The sequence below is a fragment of the Microtus oregoni genome, unplaced genomic scaffold, assembly GCF_018167655.1.
Source record: "Microtus oregoni isolate MIOR12 unplaced genomic scaffold, Mior012 000216F_ref0000361, whole genome shotgun sequence".
Lineage (NCBI taxonomy): Eukaryota > Metazoa > Chordata > Mammalia > Rodentia > Cricetidae > Microtus > Microtus oregoni.
Window position 1 is genome coordinate 141,628 of NW_024544884.1, and position 21,747 is coordinate 163,374.

At 40.3% G+C, this 21,747-nt stretch overlaps 1 protein-coding gene across 1 annotated transcript in view; it reads left to right on the forward strand.

The window, feature by feature from the left end:
* Window positions 1-18,905, forward strand: part of LOC121445588 (rho GTPase-activating protein 6) — an 87,324-nt gene extending 68,419 nt beyond the window's left edge. Inside the window, exons 10-12 of the mRNA XM_041647729.1 lie at window positions 14,317-14,594; window positions 16,199-16,279; window positions 16,747-18,905. Of these exons, the coding sequence (XP_041503663.1) occupies window positions 14,317-14,594; window positions 16,199-16,279; window positions 16,747-17,411 (1,024 nt within the window). The 3' untranslated portion in view covers window positions 17,412-18,905. The remainder of the gene's footprint in view (window positions 1-14,316; window positions 14,595-16,198; window positions 16,280-16,746) is intronic.
* The last annotated feature ends 2,842 nt before the right edge of the window (window positions 18,906-21,747 follow it).

Here is a 21,747-nt window from a genome sequence, read left to right on the forward strand (position 1 = left end):
TAGTCCAGGGAAGGTCTTATAATCAGATCACCCTTTCAATGCACGTTAAGAAAAGACTATTTGTGTGCCAATCAATATCAAGGCAATTTCTGGTTCAAGTAAGATGCTTTGCTTGGATTCAATTCCAAGAAACTTAAGTAAATGCAAATACATAAAAAATACAAATGGACCTGCATTTCATGGTCTTGCTTTTATATCAGGGAATTGGAACTGCACTTATTTTTTTTTCCCCTAGCATTCTAACTCTCATCAAGGTATAAATTCACATTTTCCCCAAACAGTCATATGCTATGAGAATTCGTATAATTGTACTTGTGTCTCTCCTGTGGGCAAGAAACACAGTGATGTTTCTATTTATAAATTCCTCCTTACTCTTTGTTTATAACATTTTGTTGCTGTATGGTAGGAAATATAGAAAACATATACCCCCCCAAAAAACTATGAAATTTTGACTGTCCAAATGTCTTATTTTGTGTGGCATTATTTAGATTGGTACATTTTATTCTTGAAAGAATCATTAGCAGGAATGCAATGCCATTTGCAAGCATGCTTCTGGTATATAAATGCCAAGGTAAGAACAGAACCTTGCTTTCTCTCCTCCTAGGAAGGACAAAACGCACGTATCAAGCCCACGCCTAGCTGTGCAATTGTTCTAGCCTCTTTTGTTCCTTATCCTTGTATTAATGACTCTTTAGGGAAGTGAATAGAAGGAAGATTAGTTTTGTTTTTCTTTTTGTTTCTTTTCTGCTAGGTACAGGCAAAGAACAGTCCAAAAGGTCGCTAGTAATTCCATGAAGTAAACTATAGATATTTATGAAAAAAAAGCCTTCTGGGGCTTGATCTGTAGGCAGTCACTCTGGGCCATAAACATGTTTTCCTGAACTCCTGAAGTATATGGAGCTCTTCAAATCTTGGGAAGGTGCTTCTTCTGAGTCAGCAGGATTGGGAGATGGGCTGAGATTTCTATTTCCGACAAGCTCCCTGTAGTATTGTTGCTACTGGTCCTTGATCCACAATTGGAGTAAGAAAGCTTAAAAAAAAAACCAAAACATTTTCTTAACTTTATGTGCATTCTGACCTGATGGCAGAGGTGTGTTACTCAGTGTACAGCAGAATGCAAAATGGCAGGTAGTAGACATGGTCTCAGACTCACCTGCCCAGTACAAATCCCTGGGGATTGTAAAGAAGAGCAGTGAGTCTCCCCATCACCGTGGTGCCTATTCATTTATTCTGGCTTGCAGTCCAGACATCGGGATTTGCAAAGCTCTCCACATGATTCTAATAAGCAACCCAAACTCCAAAGGACTGACTCAGATCTACCACTTGGATTCTCTATATTTAAAATCCCATGGGGACTTGGGTGGGGTGAGTTGTGACCTTTTACATGTGTCGTTGTGTTGATAAAGGAGCAGAACAAATGTTCTGGCTTATAAATCCATGGAGCTTGTAGAAAGGAGGGAGATGTCATTTTCAGTCTCATAATGGCTTCTGGGGGGAAGGAAGACTTGCAGTGCACTTGGAAGCTGAGTAAAGATGTAACTGAGTCTGGGTGGTTCAGATAGCTAGTCCTGGATGTGGTCAATACAGCAAAGTTACCATCTCTTTGGGGACAGGATAATGAAGTTAGGTAGATGTCCTAAAATAGCAGGGTGGAGTAAGGTGAGGTGACATTTAAATCAGAAAGTAGTGATAAAGGAATACAGTGACAAAATAACCCTGTAATTATAGATTATAGAGATTGTAAATTACAGTACCCCAAAGTGACAGATGGTGCTGGCTACAGTGGCACCCATATCAATTAACCATCAATCAGTTGTGTCTGTTTAATTTATGACACCGCTTTCTAGCTTCAAGTTGAGATCAAGATCTCCTATGTCCAAATTCACCCCTATTGCTATTTTTTTTATGCCATGGAGTATGCTCATCGATGACTCTCTGACTCGGCTTCCTCATATGTTAACTGTAGATTTAGCAGTTACTATTGTGTTCCTGTGAAGTTCACCAAATACCTCATTTACAACTACTTACCTGAGACTTGTTGTATATGAAGCATTGTGACTGTGTCCCTTGACATCTATGAGACAGTAGATGGCCACAAAATATAGTCCATAAGAACGAGCTATCATCAGGTCTAAAAGCAGTGCCCCTTCAGCCCTGGAGATTTTCTTTTGATTTTGATTTGATTTTCTTTCCCCTGAAACCTCCATTCCCCAGTTCACATACCTAAGTAAAGCTTTAGATTCCTGTGAGGCCAAGTGGAAATGCCACAAGATTTAATTTGGAGGGGAAACGAAATAAATTTTCTAAAGAGTGTAAAACCCAGAATGAGAAAATATGTATTATTATTTCTGTTTTGAAAGAACAAACATTTCATGATACTTGGGAACTTGGTGTTTGTTTTGATTTGTGTTTTTGCCTTCTGTGTGCAACAACAGAGTTGGGTGAGTGCAGAGAGAATTCATTATCTTTTCATGTGCTTGTCCACTTTAGGGTTTAGCCTTCACCAAAGGAGCATGCCAAAGGGGGATTAGAAGAGATATTCAGTACCAAAGTTGCCAGGCTTTCCAGTTTTGAATAGCATGTCTTGCTAGAATTATGTGCTCTTTTCTTCAGAAGTCCTTAAAAGAGACCAGCCTCTCTGATTCAGGAATGTGACAATATAGGGGAAGATGGCAGAAAGCTGATCTAAAAGGACAATGTAGGTTGAATGAGGACCTCTACAAAATAAAGGTGTCATAGCAGGGTCAGGGCTAGTGTGAGGTAAAGGAGATACCTAGGCACAAAATTTAAGGAAATAAGAACTCAGTCGTGAATACTATATTGTAATGTAATAGTTTACAAAATCACATTTGATTCCCTGCCTCCCCCAGAAAATGAAAAGGCAGAAAACAAATATTTTCTAAAGATGAGTTGTCATACTTAGCCACTGAAGATGCCAAGTTGATAGCAAAATGTGTGGGCCTGGCCTTAATAGACGCAGCCCATCAATCATGTTTCACATCCTCCCCTGTCTTTGTCTCTTTTTAATTTACTATTACTAAGTGTGACAGTTGAAAAAAGTGACAATCTGAAATTATTTTTAGTTAAATTAACCTGAAACTAGATAATGATAACATTGTTTGTTATAAATGATGCATTTAATCTTAATCCAGTGTTAAGGGTTCCGATACACCTATTTTTCATATTTTTAGTAGTATCTTTACTTCTCTAACATTCTAAGGGGAGAAATTATCCTTACATAAAATTATTTAAATCAAAGTGCACAGTTTTCTTTTTCACAAAGGTACTTCAGACCCCTGACTCTCTGCGTAAGGAATGCTTGGTAGAACTGAGCATAAATCAGTGTGAACATGATCTGTAAATCAACATACAGTTCAGGAGAGAGAGAGAGCCCAGTAGAGCTCAGGATTATCTGTGGCATGGAAATTAATTCTTGTAATAGTTCTTGTCATTTTAAAATACAGCCTTCAGAAAACCTAAGGAGCCAGACATGTAGTCTCAGTACTCATGAGGATCAGGAACATCAAGGCCAGTCCTGCCTTGATAGTAAGTTTGAGGCCACCACAAATTACATGGGACCTTGTCTCAAAGTAATAAGCAAACAAAAAAGCACAGTAAAGACATTTTTCTTTTCATCTACCTATCCTTATAGGTGTCCCAGAAATATAATAGTAATTAAACCAAACTAGACAGAGCATTCATTCCTACCCACATGTGGAAACAAAAGGAAAGCAAGCCAAATTTAACTGTAATTTGGGAGAAAGTAGACACAAATGAACCAAGCCCATATGTATCTATCTCTAAATTTCAATGTGATTTATTTTATTAGTGTCTTTCACAAAGCTGTAATTGAAATTAAAAAATAGTGACAAGTACATCAAGACTATGGATGAAGACCTCTATTTATTCTAAAAGAAAATAGTTACAAACTTTGCTCTTCATAGATGGAAGTTAGCCCCAATCATAAATCCACTTTCTGCAGTATGAAAGAATATTGGGGAGCCAGTTACCTTCGCAGGAGCAGGTCCAAGCCAGCGACCTCCATGGAACCAGGCCCAGGCAAGCAACCTCGGTGGAAGCAGGCCCTAGCCAGAGACCTTCGCCAGAGCAGGCCCAAGCCAGCGACCTGAATCAGTGCAGGCCCTAGCCAGAGGCCTCCTCTGGAACAGGCCCTATCCAGTGATCTCCACAAGAGCAGGCCCAAGCCAACCGCCTCCATAGGACCAGGTCTGACACAGCAACCTCCACAGAAGCAGGTCTAAGTGAGCCATCTTAATGGGAACAGGCCCAAGCAAGTGACCTCCATGGGAGCAGGCCCAAAAGACCTCTAGGAATGTTCAGTGACCTTCAGGAATGCAGAGTGACCTCCTGAGGTGACTGGAACCCTTGCCCTGAATCCACCTTGAGGAGCAACCGTCTGAGCCTTAGATCCACTGGCATCTGGAAATTTGATCACCAGAGACATGGACCCAACTACACAAATCAGAGGAAAAAATGGGTATGCAAGGTAAAAACATACTCAACACCACAAAGAGCAACACGACACCAACAAAAGTTTAGTGGCACTACAACAAGAAGACTGGAATACCCCAATACAGATGACCCAAAAAAATGACCTAAAAAATAACTTTAGGAGAATGTTTGAGGCCCTTAAAGAGGAAATGAAAAATTCTCTCAAAGAAATGGAGGAAAAGGAAACAAAATATTAGAAGAAATCAACAAATACCTTAAAGAAAACCAAGAAAAAGCAATCAAACAGGTGAAAGAAACAATTCAAGACTTGTAACTGAAATAGAGAAAATAAAACAAAAACTGAGGGAATTCTGGAAAAAGAAAATATGGAAAACCACAAATACAAGCATAAAGAGCAGAATGCAGAGATGGAAGAGAGAATCTCAAGCATTGAAGATATGACAGAGAAAATAGGCTCACCAGTCAAAGAAAACATTAAATCTAACAAAATCTCAACACAAAATATTCAGGAAATATGGAACATTAAGAAAAGACTAAACCTATGAATAATAGGGATAGAAATAGAAGAAGTCCAACTCAAAAGCAGAGAAAATATATGCAACAAAACCATAGAAGAAAACTTTCCTAACCTAAAGAGAGATATGCATATAAAGATACAAGAAGCTTACAGACCACCAAATAGACTAGACCAAAAAAAAAGTCCCCTTGCCACATAATAATCACATAATAAACACTAAACATACAAAATTAAAAAAGAATATTAAGAGCTGCAAAGAAAAAAGTCCAAGTAACATATAAGGGCAGATCTATCAGAATTACACGTCTTCTCAATGGAAACAGTGAAAGCCAGAAGGTCCTGGTCAAGTGTTATGCAGACATTAAGAGACCATGAATGCCAGCCCAGACTACTATACCCAGCAAAACTTTTGATCACCTAGACAGACAAAACAGATATTCCATGAAAGAACCAGATTTAACCAATACATAGCCACAAACCCAGCTGTACACAAAGTACTAGAAGGAAAACTCCAACCCAAGGAAATTAGCTACATCCACAAAAACACAGACAATAGATGATCTCACAACAGCAAATCCTAAAGAAAGCAAAAACACACATAATATTATCACCAACAATGAAAACTAAAATAACAGGAACTAGCCATCACTTGTCATTAATATCCCTTAATATAAACGGACTAAACTCACTTATATAAAGACACAGGCTAACTGAGTACAAAAACAAAACCCACCCTTCTGTTACACACAAGAAACACACTTCAAAGGGTTGGGAAATTTTTTTCAATCAAATGGACCTAAGAAATAAGTGCGTGTAGCTATCCTAATATCTAACAAAATAGACTTCAAACTAAAATCACAGGAAAAATCCATCAACGGGAAATTTAAATACTGAACATCTATGCCCCAAATACAAGGGAACCCTCATATGTAAAAGAAAAACTTTTAAAGCTTAAATAACACATTAAACTCCACACACAAATAGTGGGAGACTTCAACACCCCACTCTCACCACTGGACAGGTCTGTCAAAGAGAAAATTAACAGAGAAATAAGGGAACTAACATGCTATGACTCAAATGTACTTAACAGATATCTATAAAACATTCCATCCAAACAGAAAAGAACATACCTTCTTCTCAGCACCTCATGGTACCGTCTTAAAAATTGACCACATACTGGGTAACAAAGCAAATCTCAACAGGTACAAAAACTGGAATAACCCCATGTATCTTATCAGATCATCATGTCTTAAAATTAGAATTCAACAGCAACACTAATTCCAGAAAGCCCACAAAAACATGGAAATTAAACAATGCTTACCTAAATCATCAATGGGTCAAGGACGAAATAAAGGAAAATTAAAGATTTTCTAAAATTCAATGAAAATGACCACACAACATACCCAAATTTATGGAACACAATGAAAGCAGTGTTAAGAGGAAAGTTCATAGAACTAAATGCCTACATAAAGAAGCTGGAAAATTTTCACACTAGTGAGTTAACAGAACACCTGAAAACTCTAGAACAAAAAGAAGCAAACTCACCCAGGAGGACTAGATAGCAGGAAATAATCAAATTGTGAGTTGAAATCAACAAAATAGAAACAAAGAAAACAATACAAACAATCAATGAAACAAAAGAGTTGGTTCTTCAAGAAAAGCAACAAAATAAACAAACCTTTACCAAAGAAAACAAAAAGCAGAGAAAGAATACTCAAATTAACAAAATAAGAAAAAAAGGGGGGGAACATAACAACACACACTGAGGAAATCTAGAAAACCATCAGGGCATACTTCAAAAACCTGTACTCCACAAAATTGGAAAACTTAAAGGAAATGAACAATTTTCTGGATATCACTTACCAAAATTAAATCAAAACAAGATAAGCAATGTAAATAGATCTATAACCATTAAGGAAATCAAAAGTTATCAAAAATCTCCCAACCAAAAAAAGCCCAGGACTAGATGGTTTCAGCTCAAAATTATACCAAAATTTTTAATGAAGAACTAATACCAATACTACTCAAATTGTTCCACACAATAGAAACAGAGATAACATTGCCAAACTCTTTTTATGAGGCTACAGTTGCCCTAATACCCAAACCACACGAAGGCACTACTAAGAAAGAAAATTACTGACCAATCTCACTCATGAACATTGACGCAAAATTACTCAACGAAACGCTGGCAAACCGAATCCAAGAACACCTCAGAAATATCATCCACCATGACCAAGGAGGCTTCATTCCAGAGATGCAGGGATGGTTCAATATACGAAAATCCATCAAGGTAATCCAACATATAAACAAACTGAAAAAAAACCCACATGATCATCTCAATAGATGCTGAAAAAGCCTTTGATAAAATACAGCACCCCTTCATGATAAAGGTCTTAGAGAGAGCAGGAATACAAGAAACATACCTAAACATAATAAAGGCAATATACACCAAGCCAACAGCCAACATCAAACTAAATGGTCAGAAACTGAAAATGATCCCACTGAAATCAGAAACAAAACAAGGTTGTCCACTCTCTCCATATCTATTCATTATAGTTCTTGAGGTCCTAGCTAGAGCAATAAGACATCAAAAGGAGATCAAGGAGATACAAATCAGAACAGAAGTCAAACTCTCACTATTTGCTGATGATATAATAGTTTACATAAATGACCCCAAAAATTCAACCAAGGAACTCCTACAATTCAAAAACACCTTCAGTAATGTAGCAGGATACAAGATTAGCTAAAAAAAAAATCAGTAGCCCTCCTATATACAGATGATAAAAAGGCTGAGAGAGAAATCAGAGAATCATCACCCTTTATAATAGCCACAAATAACAAAATATCTGGGAGTAACTCTAACCAAACAAGTGGAAGACCAGTATGACAAGAACTTTAAACCTTTGAAGAAAGAAAATAAAGAAGACACCAGAACATAGAAAGATTTCCCATGCTCTTGGTAAGTAGAATAAACATAGTAAAAAGGGCAATTTTACTAAAAGCAATAATCCACTGATTCAATGCAATGCCCAGCAAAATTCTCTTCAGAGACATTGAAAGAACAATACTCGACTTCATATGAAAAAATAAAAACCCAAAGATAGCCAAAACAATCCTGTACAATAAAAAGACTTCTGGAGGTCAAACTCTACTACAGAGCTACAGTACTGAAAACAGTGTGGTATTGGCATAAGAACAGACAGGAAGATCAATGGAATCAAATTGAAGACATGGATATCAATCCACACACCAACTAAAACCTGATTTTTGACAAAGAAGCAAAATATACAAAATGGAAAAAAGAAAGCATTTCAACAAATGGTGTTGGCATAACTGGATATCAACATGTAGAAGAATGAAAATAGACCCATATCTATTGCCAGGCACAAAACTCAAATCCAACTGGATCAAAGACCTCAACATAAAGCCAACCACACTGAACCTCATAGAAGAGAAAGTGAGATGTATACCTGAAAGCATTGGTACAGGAGACCACTTCCTAAATATAACCCCAGTAGCACAGACACTGAGAGAAACCATTAAACGGGACCTCCCTTTTACTAAAAGCTTCTGTAAGGCAAAGAATACAAGTCAACAAGACAAAATGGCAACCTACAGAATGGGAAAATATTTCACCAACCCCACATTGGACAGAGGGCTGATCTCCAAAAAAATACAAAATACTGAAAAAATTGGTCATCAAAAGAACAAATAATCCAATAAAAAATGGGGTACAGACCTAAGCAAAGAACTCTCAACAGAAGAATCTGTCGAAAATGGCTGAAAGACACTTAAGAAAACGCTTAACTTTTTTAGCCATCAGAGAAATGCAAATGACTCCCATCAGAATGGCCAAGAGCAAAAACACTGATGACAACTTATCCTGGAAAGGATGTGGGGTAAAGGGACCACTCCTCCATTGCTGTTTGGAGTGCAAACTATTACAGCCACTTTGGAAATCAGTAGGGTGGTTTCTCAGAAAATTAGAAAACAACCTTCCTCAAGACCCAGCAATACCACTTTTAGGTATGTATACAAAGGATGCTCAATCATGCCACAAGGACATATGCTCAACTATGCCCATAGCAACATTGTTTGTCATAGCCAGAACCTGGAAACAACCTAAATACCCCTCAACCAAAGAATGGATAAGGAAAATGTGGTACATTTACACAATGGAGTACTACACAGCAGAAAAAAAATGACATCTTGAATTTTGCAGGCAAATGGATGGAGCTAAAAACATCATACTGAGTGAGGTAACCCAGACCCAGAAAGACAAATATAGTATGTACTCACTCATAAGTGGGTGTTAGACATAAAAAACCAGCCTACAGTTCACAATCCCAGAGAACCTAGACAACAATGAGAACCCTAAGAGAGACATATATGGATCTGATCTGCATGGGAAGTAGCAAAAGAAAAGATCTGAGTAAATTGGGAGAGTGGGGATCATAGGAGAGAGCAGAAGGGGAGGGGATGTAAGGGAGGGGAGCAGAGAAAAAAATATAGCTCAATAAAAACAATAAAAAGAAAGGGTGATGAGTTTTCTTTTGTGGTATTTTGTTCAGCTTATCAAATCAGAACCATGGGGATCATTCATTTTAACCAATCAGTGTTCCCAATAAAGTCATCTTTTACCAGTCTGTGAGCTGGCACATCATAGGTTATGATTTCTGCCTTTTTTTCTATAATTTGCTGAATCAGAATGCTCCAAAATCTGACTTTACCTGTGGCATTACAGCAAAGAATTCTATTGTCTAGCAGTAGCCAGTGACTTCAATGTTCCCTTCATTCTAGTGCCCTGGAAATTGTGAAGCATTTAGCCTCTTTCTCCCGCATATTTTTTTCCAGCAGAGTTCCAGCAGAGTTTTAGGGAAAATTTTTAGTGCAATATGAAATTCTCCAATGAAGGATTTGAGAACATAGAAGTAAGTCTCAGGGATAGAGCTATCTGGGGTGGAAGAAGATTTTTATCCCATCCTCCCATCATCCCTAATGTCTTTACTTAGATCTTTAGCCTTTTTACACTTTGAAAAAAATATTTATTCAAAGATGCTCTAACTAAAAATAATATGGACAGCATTATTGTACCTTCACCTGTCACTGAGGCACCATAACACCATACAATGGATATTAATAAGGATTTAAAACGAAGTGAGATGGTAGCGCATGGGCATGGTGGCACACACCTTTAATCCCAGCACTCGGGAGCCAGAGGCAGCCTGATCTCTGTGAGTTCGAGGCCAGCCTGGTCTCTAGAGTTTCAGGACAGCCAAAAATACAGAGGAACCCTGCCTCAAAAAAAAAAAAAAAAGTAGGGGGGAGAGGTATCGCCTGGTATTTATCATCCAGTACTGACTTTACCCTCTGGTAGAGAGGAGAGATTTGTATCAGCACCTCTTTGGAGCAGTGCTTTTATCCCAAGGGAAGCTTTGCAGCCCTATGCACAGTTGATGTGGGAATTTCCATAATTTCAGGGCTTCTGTGACAATGGATTACTTCCTGGGGCAATTAATAAGTTTCTGAGATGAATACAAACCTTGCATTCAAGCTGTCTGAGGATTATTGACTGAGTGATTGAGCCGCGGATGAAGACAAAACACATTTGAAATCTCTGTGCTTCTCAGCGAGCTAGCTCAGCAGTGGGTTGGGCAGCCACACTGAGGGCTGAACTGGAGTTCTTCCTTTATTCACAGAACCAGTTCTCTAAAGCCGGCTGCAGCGCAGGCTTGCGCGCAGGCTTGCGCGCAGTCCCCGGCCGGCCTGCTTAAACCCTGACCTGGAGGGAGCAGCTAAGGGTGAGAATGTTGATTCCCTCTCCATGTCCATCTCATGTTTGGTTAGCTAGGGCTGGCCATGCATGCTGGGGTCGGTCCTGGGATTTAATTATCTAATTAAATTATCTCCCAGCTTAGAGACAAACCCATGTTGTCTGGCAACCCATCTACTCAAAGCCCCTATGAAAAGTATAGGAGCTAGACACATTTGGATTCAAAACCACATCACTTAGCAACTTGTCCAGCCAACAGTCTGTTAAGATTCAAGAACATAGAAAGGCCACACCATGTTTCCGAGACAATGCCTCAGCAACTGCAACCCTCATGGAAGCAAGTCTTCTCTGTAAACAAATACACATCTATCTTACTTAGAACAGTTCTCTTAAAGGTGAAGATCCTATATGCAAATCAGAGACAAGACTTTTGAGGCCCTTTCGTTTTGTTTCTGAGATTCCAAGGAGGAGGGTGTTTGTCTTAATCTGAGAATTCTTTCGAGGTGGGTTCTTAAGCAAATTTGGCTACACCTCCCTCATTTCTGCTGAGAAAATAAAATGAAAAGGATATTTTAAACATTCAACATGGTCATTAACTAAAAGTATAAAATATAGCCTTTTATTATTAATCTGCAACACCAAGTGCATGAGTTTAATAAATTTTACAGGGAGTCCAAACCTTATTGCCTGGACTACTCGACGGAAAGCTATTTTGCCAACTACCTGTTGCTCTTGGTTGTTTCTGGTCTCAGATCAGGAACAAAGACAGTCTAGAGTCCCTACGTGCAAGGCCTTCCATATAAGGAATATAGATGTTACTCTTTTTACAGTCCAAGGCAGTACACCATGTATTTTACAAGGGGCTTCCCATATGTACCCACTTCCTCTATGGTACCTACTTCCCTGGCTGGAATGTACCAATGGGGGTAAACCAAAAAGGGACAAGGCCCCTCTCCTTTTGATCTGGTCAGATCCAATCAAAGCAATGAACATGGCAGAAATAGTGGTGAGCAACAGGAGCTAATGTTTCAATTATTCTTGATCACCCTTTTGTTTTCTTTTCACCAAACCATTAAACATGATATTGCCTGTTCTGCACTTCCCCCAAAAAGCAATGTAAGTATAATTCCCGCCTGCACGCCAGGTCCATTACAAGTGTCAGAGGCATGTTGCAAAAGTATGTATAGTGGAACAGCGTCCTCGGAAGGAATCTGAGAGGTGGCAAGAAGGCAAACAATGGGAAGGGTGACAAGCTTAGTTTGCGGTATAAAATATACAGATGCCCTGTAAGTGTCCATGTGGCAGCTCATACGGGGCACCATGTCCTCCGAGCCTTTTAACCCTCATAGCAGGCAGAAATGCACTATTTCTTAGGACCTCATGGTTACACAGGGCAAAAGAAAAACCCACTCCTACTGTGGAAACCTATAATCGTCCCAATATGAAGACTTGAGAGAGATGACTTCCCTGTGCTCTCTCATTTATGCTCGTTACTCCTGGCTGAATGAACATTTGGATTTTTCTCTTCTACATTTTTGGGAAGATATGTGTAAGACTTGAGCCCAAATGTTTATGGTATCTGTGAATTAAGATGTGACCACTTCCAAAACTCTCCTCCAAATAAGAGGAGGCAAAATCCAAGTTATACATTGTTTCAGTTGGGCTCATGAATTAGGCAATAACTTGGACACTCCTTAAAATATCCCATAAAAAAAGACTATGGTTTTCCACTAGTAGGTATACAACCATGACTTATTCTGATCGAATAGAACGAAGACATTTTCATTAATGGCTGGAAAGAAAATATCAACTAAGCAATGGAAACTAATGAAATCAGCTGAATAATATGATCTATAGTTCTTCTGATTCTGAGCTGAAGTCTGTGTTAGCTTAATGCATTCACTTCTTCTCATGTGTATAACAAGCCTTTCCAAAGAAGAGCCACGTCTCATGACAATAGCAACTGTCCAGTCTGTTTGAATTTGTGTTTCCCTACCTAGAATTAAGGAAATATTTTTCCCTTTAATTATATGCGGTTGTTAGTGTACACCACCCCTTTCCAGCAGAAATAGTTAAGTTCTTCTGATTGCTTTTCCCTTCAAATTTACTGGAGGCCCACACGTCTGGAAAATTATCCTCATGGCTGTCCTTTGGTTCCTGCCCATAAGATTGTGTGATATCAGTTCAAAGAGAAGGCAGGCAGAGGTCTATGTGGGTAGGAAATGTCCTTAGCAAAAGTGCCAGAGTCTGGCTACTGCGGTGACAGGCATGACATATCACAAGTGTCAGGATGTTTTTCCCCTGGGTACTCACCCTTGCTGGCAGCCTAAGCTAAAGCTAAGGTCCCTATGAATCCACTTCCTTCATTTTGCATGACAAAAACCATTTTGGCTAGGAGAGGATTGCACTGTGTGTTTACCTTCTTTAGGACCGCAAAGTACTTGTTTTGATAACTGTAGCAAATGGAAAGCAAAGAGCAGTAAAGAGAAGCAAATAGGGTGGGGAGGGGGAGGCAGAAGCACACTGTGAAACTTTTAATCAATCTTTGATCATTTCCCTTTAAGATGTCAGGGCCACTGTTTTGAGGAAGGTAGAAAATAAAGATGGTTCCAGGTAAGACTTTGCCCGGTTCACATGTTCCTGGTATTCTCATTTTCCTGTTCCATTTACATGTTCACTGTTATTTCTGTTGCTATGACAACTCATATGTGCATATGATAATAGTATGTGAGATAATGCCATAGATTATTCAGCAGAAATCCTCTTGCCTTGCAAATTCCTGTTCAGTGTATTTAAATACACTGGGTTCTTAATGACTGCCATGTATTTATATTTTTAGCCGCCTTTTCATACAAAAACATATAGTCACACTCGTAGTATCACTGCCTTCATCACAGGAAGAATACATTGATTTTTTAAATATGCCGCAGGAAAAGAAAAGTTTTTCTTAAAACCACAATAAACTGTAAGTCTGGGTTACTTTTAATTCGGAGACTGAAAAAGGCAAAAAAGAGTCATCTGGGTTATTTTTCTTTTCCTTGTTTAATAGATAGTGACCTTCCCAGGGTTTAACTCTTAACTTTAATCAGGCAACACTCCGTTTTAGGCGCTGTAGCAATGCAAGGTGTTGACAAGGCTCCATCTCTGTTTGTGTCCTGTTTCTGTTAAATCTGTTACATTTTACTGCTGTTACATTTTATTCGCCAAGGCTACTGGCAGGCAGTGTTGGCGAACACAGGCTTGTGTGTCTCCACCCTTCTAGTTGACCTTTGTTTTCTAACATTTGTTAGGTTTTACTGCTCTCTGCTGGTTGAGCTTTGGCAACTACAGCAGATCATTAGTTCATCATTTGCAGGCTGACATTGTTGTGTTTTAGTGCCATCGTGTGGTCATCTTATGGAAACGCTTTCACATTATTGATGGAGATGTGTTGGAGCATTGCTCAAAGTCTTCTTGTTTCAGCCTCCATGTCCATGTGCTTGAATCTGCCATTGGCAGCTGAGTGATGTTTCAATCTGACCATGCTTACAGACCTCTAATTGTCTTATGCCAGGAGCCCTGACATGCTGCAGTCGGAGGACGTTTCCTTTTCCATGGGAGGGAGGCATTCATCTACAGATTCCAACAAGGCCTCCAGCGGAGACATCTCCCCTTATGACAACAACTCCCCAGTGCTGTCTGAGCGCTCCCTGCTGGCTATGCAAGAGGACAGGGCCCGGGGGGGCTCGGAGAAACTTTATAAAGTGCCAGAGCAGTATACATTGGTGGGCCACTTGCCATCGCCAAAGTCGAAGTCAAGAGAAAGTTCTCCAGGACCAAGGCTTGGAAAAGGTAACTGAAGCCTGGCTGTGACAGCTCAAATATCTGCCCTCTTGTGGCATGTTACATGGGGTGGGTCAATTTGGACCTTCTTCATTGGGCCTTTGTTTGATGTTTCTTCAATTCAAAGAACATTTACTGAGTGTCTGCTACATGCTCAAGGTAGGAGAAAAGAATGGTGGCCCCGATGTTGTTGCAGAAGGTCTATACAACTTCCGATTCTCAAATATCTGTCAAGTGAGCGAATGCCCAAAGGAGCCACTCATTTTCCCAACTTACTTTCTCCTTTTAACATCCAGGGGAGTCTACGACCCTGCTGGTGGATTTGCATTGCATAGCTGCTGGTCTACGATGTCACTCAATTGATTTCTATCACCTTCATAAAGAAAAGGTTCTGACCCTATCACATAACAATGCAATATCTAGAACCAGGCAGTGACGAAAACCCCAGACTAAAAGTCAAAAGAATGTCCTGCCACTTCTAGCTTGCAGGATCTTGAAAGAATAATCAATCTCCACGGAGGCCTATGGACTCCTGATAACTAAGAATGGTACCTATGGATCTCATGTGTTGGATTTCATCAATGAATCTACATGCAGTTGTTATGGCAACACTTAGCATGGAATAATCCCTGGCTAATCTGTGCGCCCTAACCTTGTAGGCACTTCTGATATTTTGTTACTATGCATTTGGTCTGTCTCATGATCTCCTCTAAGGAATGAAACAAGGCATACTTCCCAGAAACTAACAAACATGTGGAGACATCCAGTAGACCTCTGATTCCAAGTCCTAACGATAGTTCCAGCATAGCCTTGGAAGGAGGAAAACTTGAGCTGGCTAAGACATCTACTAGAGCATCTTGCTCCATAACTACATATGCCCTGGTTGGGGGAAAAGGGAGGAGAAAGAAACACACACAGGAACCAATCTGCTGATGCCAGTAGGGTAGTGTCCCTAAGGGGATTCAGAAACCAGCACTATCGTCCCTGTACGTCTGTTCCTGTAGCCGGAGCCCATGTGGCTATCACCAAGTGCCCCCATGGATGAGTTCCCTACTACCATTGTCACTCACAATGAGAGCAACACACAGATTAGACCTCTTATGATTTGGGGTGTCAGAAATAGGATGGGTGCACAGGGCTTCCTTCTGTTCAGGAGGATCTGGGGAGGAATTGTTGTCTCCTGCCCTCTGCTAGCTTTTGTAGGCCTAGTCTCAGGCCTGCTCCTTCCATGTCTGAAGCCACCAACACAGCAGCATCTTCTCTCTCGCCTCCCTCTTATAGGTACCCCTTTTGATGATATTAGAGCTGCCCAGATCCTCCAGTAATCCTCAAGAACAAGGGGGGTATGCAAAGTTTATTTTTCAAGGTTATGGGGGTTACGATATAGATTTCTTTAGTGAATATTCATTTTGTTTCTCAGAAACATGATGTAGAAAGAGCACTTTTGTCGATCTCCAACAGAAACAAACTTCCCAGAAAGCAGGCCCACATAGTATTGTTTTGCATCTAGTACAGCCTCGAATATGGTATTTTGTGCCAAAAATGTAATGATATTATTTTTTGATTTCATGCTTAATTATTTCTGTTGTGCACCCTTTTATCTGCTTTCCTAGATATGTCTGAGGAGCCTTTCAATATCTGGGGAACTTGGCATTCAACACTAAAAAGTGGCTCCAAGGACCCCGGAATGACAGGTGAAGTACCGTTTTTCAACTTCATTGCACTTACCTAAGAAAAGGATCATCCCTAACTCTTAGCTGCTATTCTCGTGGTAACTGCTTGCCAACCACTATTCAGAAAATACTGAAGAGAGGAAAAAGAGGACAAAAAAAATCTCTCCTTGGGCTCTCCTCCCCAATCGCTAAGCTTGGACACTAATCCACTGCTCTTCTTTTCCTGAAGCCTAAATTGTCAACAGGGCAGTTTATGTAGTTTGGCAGCTCAGTTAAGCCTGGGAGAGTCTAGGAGTGGCCACACAAACAGGCGCCACTATCAACAAGAACCTGCCACTGGTCTTGCTAGGGAGATTTTCTTCCCAGGTAGCTGAGAGGCTGCTGTACTTTTGCAGCAATAGAAGCAGCAGTGAAAAAGAAAAGAGCAAGGCACTAATGCTCAAGGCAATTGTCCAAACTAACCCCAGGTCTTGCTTTTCTGGTTCCAGGTTCCTATGGAGACATTTTTGAAAGTAGCTCCCTGCGACCGAGGCCCTGTTCCCTTTCTCAAGGGAACCTATCCCTGAATTGGCCTCGATGTCAAGGGAGCCCCACAGGGCTGGACAATAGCACTCAGGTCATTCGGAGGACTCAGACGGCGACCACTGTGGCACAGTGCAGTGTCCACCTTCCTGTGTCACGTGTCTGCAGCACTCCCCACATCCTGGGTGGTGGCAGGGGGTCCAGGCGGCCTGCAGCCAGGTCTGAGCCATTCGTGTCCCTAAACAGCACAGAAGACATGGCCGAGGGCGAGGTGGAAGTGTACCAGAGACCTCAGGAGAGTGGCAGAGATGACAGGCGCCCCCCTCCTCCTTACCCGGGATCAGGGAAGCCTGCCGTGACCTCGGCCCACCAGCCCTCTGAGCCTCCCCTGTGGAGGCTCCAGAGGCATGAAGATTCGGGAACAGCCACAGAAGGAGGCCAACAGGCCTCAGGAAAGCATCCGGCCAGACCAAAAAAACTGAGCAGCGCCTATTCCCTCTCAGCCAGTGAGCAGGAGGACAAACAGAACTTGGAGGAGGCCAGCTGGCTCGACTGGCAGCGAGAGCGGTGGCAGATTTGGGAGCTCCTGTCAACTGACAATCCCGATGCCCTCCCAGAAACCCTGGTATGAGCCCACCCGCCAGCAGCTGAAGCCCACCCTCCAAAAACCATCCTTTTCCGGACCAGACCCGGGAAACTTGCCGATGGACAATTGGACAATTACTCATTTTTCTTTTTCTTTTTATTTTTCCACACGTTGAAAAACCAACACAAGAGAAAGTCAGTCCACTTACAGAAAAGCCCTCCTACCCTTACCATTTATTGTAAAATCCTATTGCATAGCCAGCCTTAGGAAAACAAACAAACAAACAAACACGACAATACCCAACCTTAAAACTACCCACATTGGCTCTATATAAGGTCAAACTCTTGCTTCAATATAGCTTAATTGTATTTGTGTCTTCAATTTTGACTATTGTGTATTCTGTAACAGATTAGATGTGATAATATGATATATTCACCGAAAAGACAGAACAATTAAAAAACATCACTGCACTTATATTACACCATGAGATATATTAAGCAGCAAAATTCTATAGAATATTCTAGAATATGCACAAGCGGGTTTCTGTGCTTTTTGCCATCGCTTTTTCACGGGACAGTCCTCCCTTCAATGCCTAAGAACAATACTAACCAAGCAGAACAGAAACTGAGAAGCCATATTTTTGTACGGAACTGAGAAACAAAAGTTTTAGACACTGAATGCTTTTTCATAGTGAACAAGTTTTAAGGAAATATTAAATTTGATACGTTGAGAAATATATTTTTAGAAACTGTTTAGAAAGAACTCAGCAAACCAAAGGAGAGAAAAGCAGTGCCTAACAGTACTTAAGAACATGTCCATCCCATTCTAGATCAAATTCAATTCTTCATAGGCCACTTATAATACATATTTATAATGTGGAACTTTGATGTATTTTTCAAAACTACAAACTGGAATCTAACTACAAAAAGTTTTAAAATCTGAATACACATTCAAATTATACAACCTCATTCCCCCCTCTGCCCTATTATATTAGCTCAATTACAAACAATTCTCTGTAAATTAAATCCTATCGGGGGAGGGGGCAAAAAACAGCTACATATTCGCGCTTACAATATGCCAAAGGCTGAAAAATGTGTCTTCAGTAATTTTATGTGTATTGTAACGTGTTACTACTACCTTACTTCAGCAATTTGAAGTGTTACAACTGCAAAACCACTTTTGACCAGCAGGTGGCAGTTTGCTTCAGTATTTTCTGATTCATTTCCCATCAGAACAGTGTACGATGTTAACAAAGAGAGTTATATATATATATATAACGTGTTACTCTTAATTGTCATGTTGGCAATGAAATTTTTCTGTGGTGTTCCTTAAAATTCTATCTTGTGCCATGATGAATAAAAAAGTTAAGCAAAGTGTCACCAGCCTTTAACTCTAATGAAGGAACGCACCCATTTCAGACAGATAATTCACTACTCACAAGTTCAAATGCGTTACATGTTGGCAGTTCCATAAAAGCTTGTTTTAAAAATAGCTGGTAGCCTGGGGACATCAAGTCGGTGATACGGAAATATGTAGAAATCTATAGTGATAAGTTCAATTAAAGTCTGGTTTTCTTGTCACAGAGAAAGTGATTTCACACCTGACTGAAACTTGGATTGTGTGCCTCCTGGGTAGGGTGTATCTCAACATGGTTGTTAAAAATTGTGTCTGCTCTACAGGACTCAGATGCCTAATTGGTTCCAGATACGGCGTGTGGTGCTACGTACCTGGGGACAAGTTGAATGATTTTTGGGCTCAGTCACTAGGCTCAGCACACTGGGTATTGGTTCAGAACATGGAAGATTTGTCTGACGATCTCAGTTATTCCTTATAGACTCCACTAAGACCAAAGATAAATATAGGACTTACAGCAAATGCTACTTGACTGTAGCACTCTTGAAGCTTTTCTATGCCACTCACCTTTATTCCAAACCCTTGAATTTGATCACGGCCTGACAAATTCTTTCTCCTCTTGTGAACTTCCTGATACCTGGACCTCCTTCTTACCATGTTTATACTGTCAAAGTTATGTCACTTAAATCCTTTATAACAAATGAACCAAATGAACATACATATATGCATACACATATATGAAAGGTATATCCATCAGTTACTAGATCTAAATTTGACAGTGAAGAAAAGAGCTCAATAGTCATGTCCCTATTTCTTTGTTCATTTCTGTTCTGTGCCCACATCCTTCACTTCTTTGGTGAAAATTTGTTTCTTCGATGCCTTTATCTCATTGCAAATATGCCACTTTTCAAACACACAGGAGGCCTCGAAAGATGGCTCAGTGAGCAAAGTGCCAGAACTCATAAAAGTTGGAGACAGTAGCACAGCTATCTATAATCCAGTGTTCCTACTGGTGATAGGAGGTACAAACAAGCAAATTCTTGAATGGACATGGGCCAGCTTAACCTGACCTATACAGAAGTGAGTGTCAAGAAAGACCCAATCTCCACCAAGGTGGAGACCAAGAACTGACACCCAAGGCTGTCCTCTGATCTTCCTATATGTACTGTGACCCACACAAACCCCCAACGCACACATCATACACACAAATCTTTTAAAACACACGAGACCCCAAACCTGTGCAGTGAGGACATTTTTAATACTGTATAAAATGTGATATGATGCTTGCCAAGGAAACCAAATGTCAAATTGGAGAAAACACTTTGATTAGGATGTTCAGGCCACTCATTCCTCAGGAGGAAAGTGATCGATCCTAGGGGCAAGAAGAAAGCTGCCCTGTGCCACAGATGCCTCCCTGTCTATAAATCCTCAATCACTTTGTTTTTGTGTCTTTGGCAAAGGGGCCAGAATGGTGATGATAGAAATGGCCAAATACACATTTGTCTTGATCCTGCTAAGTAGTTATTAACATATGTTTGTTGTGGGTTTTGATAGCAAAAACAACCATCTGATGCCAACAGGGGGTGTGCAAATTGAGGAAATTTATAAATAAATCCAGCTTGCTTCTTTTCTTATGCACATTTTAATACACATCTGTTTGGCAGAGAAGCAGTACTTGGACGGAATATAAAGAGATACTAGAACAACGTGGATGCTTGTGCTGTCTGCTGGTTTGATAAGCAAACGGCAGGAGGTAGACTTCACTGAACTAAGAAGAAAGGACTTGTCTGCAGAAGAGTCAAAAAGAGACGCAAACAGGATGTCTTGACCAGACAGAATTGTAAAACAGCAGCAAGTGTTCTTCAGGACAACAACAACAACAAAAAAGCCAACAACCTACAAACCAAAGAGAAGTTCTCATCAAGGATGGCAGCCTAGAGATTCTGAACTGGCATTGAGGATCCCCACCTTACACAGCCCTCAATCTGCCAAGGGGCAGAAGGGTCGGTCAACCAATGTTCAGTAAGCTCAAGCCAGCTAACATCCCTTTAGTTTAAGATTCCAACACATCCTAGTTTGCAGCAGCTGTGCCATGTTTAGCACTAGACTACCCCAAACTTTAGAACCAGCCGTTGCTTTTTCCCATCTGAATGGATCAGATGGGCTGAGGACACAGGACACTTGACCATGGGACTTCTCAAGTCCACATACCAAATGAGACACAGAGTCTACTCAATTTGAAGGCTTAACAATAGATCACATTAGTTTTAGTATGTCCCCTTAAAATCTGAGATATATTTATATTCAAATAATGGCTCATCCCCTGAAGCTTTATATGAGATATAGTTGTATTAAAAAGAATGTCTATGTTTATCTGACGGCATCTCTAATCTCTAGCCTTAACATTATTCTTGGTTCCCAATGCTTTGCTTGAAATTTTCACTGAATGTCCCGCAGTGCCTCAATGGGTCTTAAGGACCAGCTATATATCTCTAGTGCTACCCTGAACTCCAATTTCACTTTGTATCACCCCACATCTTTGGCTAGAGAGCTCCTTCCTTCTGTGCCTGGAGCCTCACCTGGTCTATTCGTCATGTTTCTTATCACTGTGGCAAAACACTCAGCAGACATAATTTAAGGGAGAAATACTTCTTTCCTGCCAGCCAGGTCCCCAAAATGGCAAGGCGACTTTTTATTAATTATGAAAGCTTGGCCTTAGCTTAGGATTTTTCCTAACTAGTTTTATAACTTAAAGCCATATTTTTTAAATCCACATTCTTTTACATGGCTTTGTTCCCTTTACTGTCTACCTATCCTGCTTCCTCCGCATTTGGCTAGCCACTCCGTCTTTCTTCTTCCTCCAGCCCTCTCTAGTAATGTCTAGCCTCTTGCTGCCCAGTTATTGGCTATTCAGCTTCTTACACTAATCACACCAATGCACTTTCACAGAGCGTACAAACATCCCGCAACAACCCTCCACAGTTCTGGACCTGCAGACTCTCACTTCTTTGTAGTGTAAAAACCCATA